General features: G+C 49.3%; 1 protein-coding gene across 7 annotated transcripts in view; it reads right to left on the reverse strand.

Annotated features, from left to right (window-relative positions):
* FHOD3 (formin homology 2 domain containing 3) overlaps positions 1-12117 on the reverse strand; it is a 445553-nt gene that overhangs the window by 41958 nt on the left and 391478 nt on the right. For all 7 annotated transcript variants that reach the window (XM_036095752.2, XM_036095751.2, XM_036095756.2 and 4 more), the window contains one exon: positions 3527-3685. In XM_036095752.2, the coding sequence (XP_035951645.1) occupies positions 3527-3685 (159 nt within the window). The remainder of the gene's footprint in view (positions 1-3526; positions 3686-12117) is intronic.

Genomic DNA, 12117 nt, shown 5'->3' on the forward strand with positions numbered 1-12117 from the left:
TGGTACCATGCTACAGTGCCTGCACCCAAGAAGCGGACCGTCTGTTTGGCAAAAGGCCCTTCAGGCATTAGCTGGAAATCTTATTAGTAAAGATCTGTAAGGATACACCTTCCATCTCTTCTCAGTCCTGACTTAGCTCCTGAACAACAAGCCTAGAGAGTAAGTTCTGGGTAGTGGCTCAGGACATGGATCTAGAGCAGCTATGCCTCCTCAGGTCCGAGAGATCAACGGCCAGAGATGGCAGGTGACAGATGAGCGTGTCCGGTTTCCACTGGACTCTTCTCAGCATGACTAACCAGAACTGAAAAATATACATGGTCCCTGGGGCGCCTGGGTGGCTCAGTCGGTTAAGCGTCTGCCTTCGGCTCAGGTCATGATCTCAGGGTCCTGGGATTGAGCCCCGGTTGGTTGGACTCCATACTCAGCGGGGCGTCTGCTTCTCCCTCTGCCCCTCTCCCCTCCCCCACTTGTGTTCTCTCTCTCTTTCAAATAAACAAAATCTTAAAAGAAAAAAAAGAAAAATATACACGGTCCCTGGATTCACATGGGCAGCCTTCTGATCAGGTATTCTCAGGGGGATTTTGCCCCCAGGGCACATCTGACAAAGCTGGAAACATATTTGGTTGTCTCCACTGGGGCGGTACCACTGGCCTCTTCGGGTGGAGGCCAGGAACGCTGCTAACACCCTACAACGTAGAGAACAGCTCCCGCAACAAAGAAACATCCAATCCAGAATGTCGGTAGTGACACAGTTGAAAAACCCTGTTTAGATAAACACTGTGATAAAAAATGTGCCATCCCCTCTGCTGTTGTGAGTGGGGGTGCCCTGACAGCGCTCAGGACGGGTTCAATGGTGGTTCTCTCCCGCCGGAACCGTCCCGCACGTCAGCTGCTTCCTCCCGGGGGCACCCTGTAGGTGGCGCTGTGAGGCGGACTGCCGCCCTCAGGAGTCTTCTCCCTAACCTTTCAGATTCCCTCTTGTTCTTTTTGTCACATGAGCCCGGGCCCTGACTGACACTGGGACGCTCTCATCTTCAAGATGGGGAACACAATAGTTGTACCTCACGAGCATCGGTGTAGAGCGCGTGGCTTGCGCCTGGCCCACAGGAAGAAAGCTACGGAAGCCACGTCTGGTGCCGCCTTATTGCCCCCGTGCCCCTCAGCGGCACTCCTGTTGCTAGCACTACTCCCTCCTGCATCGAAAAGGTCCTTGCTGGAAAGCAGTCAGGTAAAAAAACAAGTAATTTGCCTTCTTCTAAAATCGAAGTAACTTACTGTATCTGAAACTGTCCCTGCCCATGGAGAGCTACGTTTCAGGAAAGAACAAAGGCAAAACCCAAAGGAAATCAATCTTTCCTGACGGACTTTCAAGTTCTCATGACAAGAATGGGAAATATTTTTTACAGGGGAAGATGTCATTCTTCCCTTCCATCAGGCTGGCTCTGGCTGCATTTGAAGCCTCTCTTTGCATGAATCTGAAGCTTTTGCAATCTCCCAAGGACACTGCTAAGTCAATAGGACGGCTGGAATGTGTGCTAGGGCCTACCATGTGGTTTGCCCTAGATGAAAGACGCGTTGCGCTGGATTCTTCCAGGTCGGCAGCTCCCACCTGCCTAGTGGCCAGCCAACGCTCTGCTCTTCCCTCGCTTCTCTGGGGGCCCCAGAGAGGGACTGCCTCACACTGAGGCCCGGCCTGCCGCCTCCTCACTGTCCAGCAGCTGCCTCAGTGTTCCTCTCTCTATTTGCCTGCTGTCACCAGCTCTCTCCTTTATACCCCTGCCTCAGTCTGCCATGTCCTCTCACTCTTGGCTGCCCACCTAGATATATTCACCTGCTCTGCTGCCTGGCCTGACTCCAGAGCTCGGGGCTCAGTTTCCTCTCCAAGCAGAAAGCAGATGCATGCTCCACCTTGTACCGGGCTCCTGGGACAGGGGGTGTGTGTGTTTCTCAGAGTTGAGCTGCTCAGGCCTTGCGTTGGTTTCCTAGGGTTGCCAAAGGACTACAGAACTGGGTGGTTGAAACAACAGAATTCTCTCAGTTTGAGAGACCACAAGTCTGACATCAAGCTGTCAGCAGGGTGGTGTTCTCTCTGAAGGCTCTAGGGAGGAACCTCCCTCACCTCTTCCTAGCTTCTGGTAGTTGCAGGCGATCCTTGGTGTCCCTTGGCTTCTAAACGCATCACTCCAATCTCTGCCTCAGTCATCACATGGCAGTCTGTTCCATGTGTGTCCCTGTGTTCTCTGTCTTCACAGGATGGCATTCCCCTCTCTGTGTCTCTGTCCAAACTTCCCTCTTCTCTTAAGGACATTAGTGCCTGGAGTAGGGCCAACCCTAATTGAATATGACATTATCTTGATTGCCTCTGCCAAGACCCTATTTCCAAATAAGGTCACATTCTGAGATTGTGGGTAGACATGGATTTTGAAGGGACACTACTAATCTGGTATAAACTTCTAGGAGCACAGTTTTTCCTGTGGGGGGACTCTTCTTTCCAAAGCACAGAGGCATGCCCACCCTGCTGGGTTCAGACCCACTTGGCCCCATGGGCCCCACTGCTCCTTCCCACACTTGGGGCCATGGATGAGCCTTGCGCCATGGTCCTGGGCCCTTCCTCTCTGTCAGGGGCTCATTCTCCCTCTGCAGCCAGTCTTCACTGGTCCTGTCCACTCTCTTAGGGTTATCTCAGATAACCCTGCGCATGAATGAACCCCACCTATGGGAAGGCTTTAAAGGGATCCCTGGCTCCTTGCCAATAGGAGGATGGAGTGTCACCCAACACCACAAAGCTGCGTCCTCACATCCCCACGGTGCCCCAGCGAGCCCCAAGCTATATTGCCCTTCCAGAGGAATCTCTGTGCTGGGCCGCTTGCCCCACTCACTCTTTCTTTGTTGCTAGAAGAGGAGCTTTAACTCGCCAGAGAGAGGCAGCAGCCCACGGTGGATGCAGAACAGGGCCTGGTGGAAGAGCACTGAGCCCAGTGGAAGAGCACTGAGCCCGGCAGGCCCTCCAGACCCAGCCAGTGACTCCTCCCTCTTCCCTGCTGCCATTCAGATCAACAGCCGCTAACAGCGTGGGGCATGGGTTCTCCGCTTATCACCCACAGGCTAGCTCTACACATCCCAAGGTCATTCACAGGGATGTGAGCACACGCGGGAAGCCCTACTCGTGAGATGGTTCGTCCAGCATGTTTGGTGGGAAATGACATGAAAGAAGACCCCACCAGCCCCCTCAGGAGGTTATCCTCGTCTTCTTCCACGCTGAGGTAGGTAAGCATGGTCAGAAGGCAGACAGTAAAGGAACCAGAGAGTGAGGCTCACTGAACTTCACAGGCCAAGTGGGGCTTCCCCCCATGACCCAGAACTTTAAAAAAAAAAAAAATGCGAGAATTATTAACATTATTCAGAGTCTGGCTGAAACAGAAAAATGGCAAGCCCCCTGTGGAGAAAGTCATATTGGACACAGTAATGCTTTACATATGGGACACGTTAACAGAATACAAATAATGCTTGATAGAGCTTCTCTTACCTCAATTCCTTCTTTGTTTAAGGCATATTCATCAAAATTCAAAATGGCTATCTTAATCGTTCTCGGAGGGGGCAGCACTGTCAGACCAATATTAATGGCATTGCTCCTCTTGGGGTCCAGGACGATGACCTCCTGCCTTTTTCCATCTGCAGCAGTTTTCTTGGTATTAAAATAAGGAGAATCCAAGATTAATGCATCATCTTTGGTCTTTTCTGTGTTTCATTATTTAAAAGCAAACTCACTACTTATTTAGAGATGAAAACAAATGGCCCTGATTCAGGTCAGGGAAGGACTGGCTACCGCTCAGCACAGAAGAAAGAGATCAAGGATTAGCTCTGAGAAGCCGCCAAGCATGGGTCAGCAATGGAACTTCGCGAGTCAGACACATTACAAAATAAAATTGATTTTCCTTCAATTGGGAAAAATGTGATATTTGGCAAGAAAAAAAAAAAAACCTGTTTTTTTCCATAGAAGCAGTGGAAACAAAACTAAAACCTCTCAGAACTCCCTTCCTGCAGGCTGCGAGGTGTCAGAATGTGCCTTGGTTGGCCCTAGCGCACGTGGTATGAGCCCAGAGATGGAGACCATCAGTATACACTCTGAGAAGACAGGAGTGATGAGGAGAATCCGCCATTGTTGGCCAGTCAGCTCCTCGGCATCCCCGGCTGCATCGTCTCAAGGCTCCTCTCACCATTTCAACATCCTCTGTCCCTAACAACAGAGCACCTGTCACACTTAGACACCTGGGCGGCTGCCCACTGGGTAGGTGAAGAGGGGCCTTCCGAGGAAGGGAAACCAAAGGGAACCTGCTCAAGACCAGTGAGGGATGAATGGGCACAGGGGACAAAGAGGGGGACAGGTGTCCTCACAGAGCCCTTGTGTGTATGGCTTCCCTGCTGACCTGGGTGCTCCTTGGGAGGCAGGCCCTGGGCTAGCACGTGACCAGAGCCTAACACGTCTGTGAGGGGGTAAAGCCAACCAGCGCCAGGGCCGAGATGACAAGGCCCTCCACTCTCCCCTTCAGCTCTCCAAAAGTTAATGGTGGGAAAAAGTGGAAGAGATGCGGCTCAGCAAGCACCCTGTTCGTGCTCAGGTTTCTCTTGAGACAAAACAGAGCTGGGAGGATGACTATGTTCACATATGTAGCAAGCCCAGGATGACAATGATGAATAAGGCACAATGGATCTCCTGAAGGAAAAGACCTGTTCAGCACGACGGTGGGTGTGCTCCCCATGGGAAAGGGCTCAGCAGCGGGGTAACTACCTCACCTGGGGGGTGCAGGGGGTCAGGGTCCGGAGGAGCTGACACTGGAGCTGGGCCCTACACAATGTCTAGGATGGAGCCTGGAACCGGGGAGTGAAGGAGAGAAGAGGCTTTGTCTAGCTTGCTGGTAATGGCCAGGGACGACGCTGGAGGTTTGGGGGCCACCGGCAGGGGACGTCAGGAGCAGCTGCTCCAGTTCCGCGGCACGCAGGCGGCTGTCGGTTGGTCTGCTGTGCGGAGGCCCTCCCGACTGGCCGAGCCTGCGAGCAGCTGGGCCCTCTAGAGAAGCTGGCTTGCTGTAACCCTGGAGGCCGGAAGCTGGCAGGGAAAAACGGGCTGTGGTTCCTTACGTCCTCCTAAGCCCGTCCAAACTCAATTGCTAAAATTCTATTTTAAATCCTTAAATATGCATTTGGGAATAAATTAAAATTTCCTCACGAAGAAAAGAACTGAAAGCATCCCAGCTGTTCTGGGGCCTGGTGGCCAGGAGGAACAATTCTTGTGGGTGTGATCAGTTTGGAAGGCCCAGGGGCATGTGTAGAAGCATCCCTACTCTGCAGGGCAAACGGATCTTCTACGTACTTAGTCAAGGAAGCTTACTGGGAGCCCCTGAAATTCAGCTTTCAAATCTAAGGTATTTTTTTGTGTGTGGAAAGCGAAGAAGGAATGAGCAAAGGTTTGGCAAAAGGCTGGGTAGAGGCAACGAAGAGGGATGCCAGGACATGAGGCCTGGAGACCCTACGGTAGACATCCCATGAGCACAAGGAATGGTGCCACTCGAGGAGAGTAGCAGACAAGGAAGGAGAGGCAATACCCACAGCCAGGCTCCAGGACAGGAGGCATTTCCTGGAAGACAGGGATTCCCTGGGAATCATTAGCCCTTAGCTCCTCATCTATATAGCCCCTCTCACTCCAAGAGCCTGGAAAGATGCCTGGGCAGACTCAGCCCAACCAGCCTTTGTGCAAATGAGAAAAAGATGCCCCCTCTGGAGAGACACAGCCCCATGGCAAACAGCTTGAGAGAGAAGCACCCTCAGAATTCAGTCCCCCCCACCCCCGCCCCCGGTCAGCATTCACTTACAGCAAACAACCTGCAGACACCTATGGGATGGCTCTGAGCCTGACACTTCCTTGTCCGCATTCCCAACAGAACTCAATTTACACCAGTGGACACGCCCACACACTCCCCTATGAGTCAGGGAGCAGCAAGCCACTGAGCATTCTGAAATGACAGGGAGAGCAGTCCCCAAAGATGACTCCATGCGTTTTCAGAGCACTTCAACCCACTTGGTGAAGGAAAGAGGAAGAATTAAATATCTGAAACTGAACTTTTCAATCTCTGGATTTTATCCAAGAGGTGTTTTAAATGCTGTTCTTCATAATTAAAACAGACTCCACTGGATGCTGCTGAGCACGCAAGTGCCCCAGGGTCTGTTCTGCCCGAGACAAAGGAGGGGTCATGTGGGGATGTCCGACTCTCTCCTTCCCTCCCACAATAACCTAGAGAAGCACCTTCAAGGGTGAGCCAAAGTTCTCTGTGCCCGGGAGCACATGTCCATGTCTCAGGATCAGCAGTCATCGAGTATGATCCATTTCAATTGTCTTTCTGTGGTCAAAGCCCCAGAGTAGCAAGTGTGACCTTCATGATGTCCTTCACATGGCCCTATGACAGAGTACCTATTTGCAGGGCCCTGCGTCTTAGAGCAGATTGGTTCCAGAGAGCAGACCCCAATCCAGGAAGCTGACAACTAGGTGAATCTGGGGCTGCAGGGAATGGTCACGGCTCTCCCCTAAGCCTTAGCAGCTAGCAATAACCACTTAAATTGATGACCTCCTCTATGCTTCCCAGAAATCCTCTAACCCTTGTGGCCTTGGGTGCTGTCTATTTGAAGCTTCTTCCTGGAAGGGCTCACTGCTGCCTTCCCGGAAGCTAGACCTCCAGTCTTCTTGCATAGCTTGGAAAAACGGAGTTGAATTGTTTTAGGGACCTCCTTCCTGACCCTTCTGAGAGGTCTCTGCTCGCCTTGACAGAATCCCTTTCCATGGAGGGTAACCTCTTTTCTTACCAGTTTGGCCATCTACACTGCCCCCCCCCCCCCTTGTAATCTTCTTGGCTGAATCAGAAACAAAAACAAACAAAAGCCCTACATGTTATCCAAGGCTGAAACATTTCCCTAGAGACAGTATTTCTGGAAAGGCAACTATTGGCATGCTGGAGGATCCCTGATAGCTGGGGTTTCAAAGGTGGTGCTCTCCTAGATGCTAAGCATTGCTGCCTGGTTCTGCTCAAGAGTTCGGGTTAACCAGGCTTTCTGGAAGCAAAACTGAGCCTGGCTTCTTCCCAGGGTACCCCAACCCATTAAAGAAGTTTCCCCTTTCCCCTGAAAACTTTGGGACATATTTGGAGAAGTGGCATGTTCAGATACAGCTCCACAGTGGTTTCCCCACCCTGCCTCCTTACCACTCTGTTGTTGGGGCAACTATCTTACCCCAGAGTCTGCTGTTCCTGTTTTCACTTTCCACCAAGCCCTAGTCTAGCATGCTGTGCCCAGAGCCTGGGCCCCCAGGAGCCTCCTTCCAGCAACCCTTTCCTCCCTGAGAGCTCCTGAGACTAGCTGAGGTGGAGGACAGAGCTTTGGCTGATGACCTTTTATCAAAAAGCAGTAGAAACAAAATGGAATCCAAGGATCACATGGACAGACTCGGGAGCCCTGAAAGGGAGCTTCAGCTGGGATCTGACCATTCGTGGCTGTGTGACTTTGGCAAGTCACTGGCCCTCTCTGTGCCTCAGTTTCCTCTCTGGCACATATCTCACAAGGTTTGCTGGGAGAATAAATGAGACAATGGATGTAAAGCAGTGAGACTAATGCCTGGCTCACGGCAGGCAGTACAGAGGTATTTGCCAGAACTATCAGAATAATATTACTGGGATTCATACATGTAAAGTCCTCACGACAATGCCTGGAACATACTGCTTTCTAAAAATGAGTTCTTACTTATTTCACCAAGAGTGATTCCTTTTTATTGTTTTTACTCCATTGACATTTAAAAAATGTGTGGTCTATCGATGTGTATTTTTCATGCCTAACGCATTTACCACGTTTACTGATCAAATGCACCTATACAAACAGGAATGTCAGGTCAGATCAGTGTCTCCACCCTGGAGAGTGGTAGTTCCAGAGGCCAGTGTAGAGACCCGATACTCAATGTAGCCCACAGAGCTGCTTGCCAGGCACATGGCACATTGCATGGGGCTTTGTGAATGACTGAAAATAGCTCATGAGTGTTCATTAGAGTCTAGACCTCCAGGCATATAGAATCCCAGAAAATGAGTACACTTTCAGGGGTACTAATGATCTTCCAAAAAAGAATGTAGAGAACATCTTGGTTTCTGTTTTTAATGAAGAGTGTCATGGTGATTTCCACATGCCGAATTCCCTTCCGAAGCTAACAGACTGGTCTCCAGGACTAACGCAAAGGGATATTCTGGAGAAAGTACAGGAGATTCTCCTTTTCCATGGCTGCCTCCATGACTGATGGGTAAATATTAAGTCACTAGCACTAGCTGGGAGAAATTCAACATCATGTATCTGAGGAGGAAACAGGCCTGATCAATCTACTGACACTTTCTGAAGGAAAACCAGAAAATGTAGGTTTTTTACACCAGTGCTTTACAATGGTGGGTACACAGAGAATCTTCAGTGGTACTTCTAAACGTCAGTGACACCTGGGTTCTATCCTCTGGGATTCTGATCTCCTTGGTCTGGAGAAGGGCACACGGGTCATAAACGTTAAATAATCTCTTATGCAATTAGGGTCACTGATTTAGATTTTCTGTAAGTCTAAAGGCTTTTGAAGCAGGACTGTTGAGTAGAAAGGTGTTCTTTCAAGAGAAATGCAATTTAAAAATAGGAAACGAAAGGCAGGGATAAGAGATTATTTCTTAAAATAGAAAAAGAGTAACAGGGTCCTCCTGTCCATTCTAAGATGTAACGAGGACCGGTTCTACCATTTTTATGAATGAGGTAGGATAAAGTCCCAACAGCTATAGACAATGCAGGGAGTTTTTTTTTATCAATGTTACGAGACTGACATGCCCAACAAATGCCAAGCTCACATCCCAGCACAGGGAGCTAAGCTGTCAGCTACAGAGAAACAGTCTTTCCACACTCAGGGGTAAAGCAGCATGGGAGGCTCTGGGGTTGGGTGCAGCTGACTCCTGAAGACACGGACACATGTCCTGCCACAGCTAACACCACGAAACCACATCATGGGTGTGGCTCTTGGAAATAAAACAGAAAACCTGGCTCTTCCTCTCCACACAGTCCTGGGGCTTCTGTCTGTGGCACACCACGGTAGGGAGGACCAAGGTCCAGAGTAGGGCTCCAGTGAAGGCAGAAAACTCCTCATGAGGGGTGAGTATGAAATGAGAAGTGCCGGGGGGTGGGGAGAGGGGACAGGTGTGGAGGCATGCAATCTGGGCAGGTAAACAGGGCTTGGTTTCCAGTCTCCTGATGCCGCCATGAAGAGTCACTCCTTTGAATTCTTAAAGATTGATTTTACTAGAAATAAAGGATGCAACCTTCAAAGAGTGGATATTCAGTGTATAGAACTTGTTACCCAGATGGTGCTGTGACTGAACGTAGAAACTGTGCTCAGGATGTGATTTGTTAGATGAACAGCCCTAAGCTGGAGAACACTCCCATGAAATGCACGACCTCTCAAAACACTTCTCAGCATCGCTGTCGCAGCCCCTGGGTCTGGCTCAGCAAAGCACGGGCTTTACGACGATAAATCATCCCTCCTCACTCCCCGCTAACTGCCAGAAGAGTGACGCCAGAGGATATTTTCAAAACTGCCTGTTGAGAAAGTGACAATGACAATGAGGCCACGATACAGATGTCATAAAGATGTGACAACTGTGGAATTTTCCTAAGTCCTATAACAAGGGAGACCGATACACATGGGCGAGCATTAAGGCAACAACATCACCAACAATGTCTAAATAAAGACTGAAAATCCCGTAGTTAGGCATGGAGTCTCTGAGGAACTTGCCAGAATAGGCTAGCCTTATCATGAAGCTTAGGAAAAAAAGTATTAATTTCCCCGTTCTTCTGCAGTAGTCTTCTATAGCTGAGGCCAGCTGCAAAACAGCTACATTTCACATGGCAATGGAGTGTGTCTAGTACCCTAACCAGGAGACCCCTGAGGGAGCAAGGGATTGTGCTCTTCAGGCATACACCTGGGCCAACCTGGGTACACCAGATGTATGGTCAGCCCACTTAAGTCCCAATGCTGGCTTTTGAACTTCCAGAGAGAATTCAGTTTTCTGAGGGCAATGTTAAATAAAATAACATTTCTGTACATCCTGAACTAGAATACTGGGTAGGAAAACTTGACTCTCTTCTCAGGGGAGAATAAAACGGAGTAGGGTAGGGGGTGGGGGAGTCAACATGGAGAGTGGTGGTGGAGGGGATCAATGCCCTCCTCATTGGTGCCTCATTTTTCACTTTAAATCAATGGTGTACAACTTTGGTTGAGTCCCTGGGGAGCCTTTAAAAATAACCCAGGCTGAGGCTCACCCCAGACCAAATAAATCCTCATTCTCTGAATTTTCTTAACAAGTCACTGCTAATTGTTTCTGATATACTTTGAAATGCCAGGGTAAATAAAGTTGAAAAAATTTCTCCAAACCCATTTTGGAGCTCCCTCTCCATAATAAACCTAACAAGCCCAAGGGAGTAAGACAGGATTGAGTCCCCAAAGGGGAAACCAAGTCTCTTCCTTCCTTCTGTTTCCTCTTCCACTTCACACCTGTCTGAGTCTGTCTGTAACTTAAGATCTAAAAACTGCCTTTTGGGAGCAGGAGGGGCTTTGCTGCTCTTGATTAGGCACACAGGTTGAAGACCACTTCCTGGGGACTCCTCAGGATGATGCCAGGTCCACAGGGGTATTTCCCCTTATCTCCAGGGGCTTTCTGCCCTGACATCTTCCTCTGGGGTCACTTCTATGATTTCCTCTGTGATGTGCCACACCTCAGACCAGCAGTAGAAACACAACATGATGAAATTTAGCACAGGATTTCTGCCTTTCTCCACAAAACATAATTAAAGTCATCTTACTAAAAAGCTATGTATATTTCCTGCTGAGAGAGAAAAATAGCTCCAGTTCCAAAAACTATTTGGAAAGGAAATACAAAAGCATATTTTTCTGTACTTATTTCCACTAAGTGGTCACCCAGCCTTGGATCTGGAACATGAATCTTTATTTTGGGGGTGACCTGGTCATAAGAATGTTCCGGAACTCTGGTCTGCTATAAGTTTTCTGACAAAACCCAAAACCAGTTCCCTCTGCTCTGTGCTGGCTTGTGAAGTCTATTCCATTTTATTTGTGTTGCTCACTATTGTGTTTAATGAAAAACTTCTCATAAGCCAGAATTCGGAAGTGGCTGTTTACAGCTGTGTTTTATGAAAATCACAGTCAAGGATTAGAAACAGAAGTAAAATTGGTTATATCTGCATTGCTAATGTACACTTAAGGGATTCAACTCTCCAATGTGATGTATTTTAATGTGCATTTTCACCTTTTGTAACATTTGTGAATTAGTTCCTGCTCACATTTCTTATCCGCCCCCCGGCCCCGCCCAAAGAACAAAGGTATGGGTTTCTGGGTCCCACTGAAGAACATACTTGAATCCATTTGGTAAATTTTTCAACATACTATTACTTTTCTCTTATGCTCTCACCTTATAAAAACTAGGCAAACATTTGTCCTTTAGCCAGGCAATGAAGTATTTTATGAGGTCACCACCTACTTCAAGCAAGAATGGAACTTCGGGCTACTGAGAGGGCACTGACCAGACTCTTGTCACCAACCAGAGTAGGGCCACGAGAAGGAGGGAGGCAAGTGGACTGCCCGTTTTGGGTTCTCTCAGTGAAGCTTTTAATTTTGCTATTTCCTTTGTAAAAATGAAGTCAGAAGTAACTTCACTGCCAAACCAATACTCCCTTTTCTTCCTCCCACCCAAGTCAAGGGCCAGCAACCTACAGGTGCTGAGCAACCAGGGGAAGCCCAGAGGGCGCACCAGCCAGATGAGCCCACGTGGGAGGCGGTGGCTGAGGGAGACCAGCCAACTAGATCCGTGGGTTGGAGAGTGGTGTGAGGGAGGGCAGGCCCTGGGTAACCCTGGGCCACCTGAGACTGCTCTTTTAACCAGCCAGGCCTGTCTTCTCCCAAATGCCGGGCTGCACTGGAAGAACCGAAGGGGGCGTGTGGGTGGCTCAGCACCACATGTCACCAGTCCTGGCAAAGTCAGGACACAGACACAC

This window comes from Halichoerus grypus, chromosome 13, assembly GCF_964656455.1.
Source record: "Halichoerus grypus chromosome 13, mHalGry1.hap1.1, whole genome shotgun sequence".
NCBI lineage: Eukaryota > Metazoa > Chordata > Mammalia > Carnivora > Phocidae > Halichoerus > Halichoerus grypus.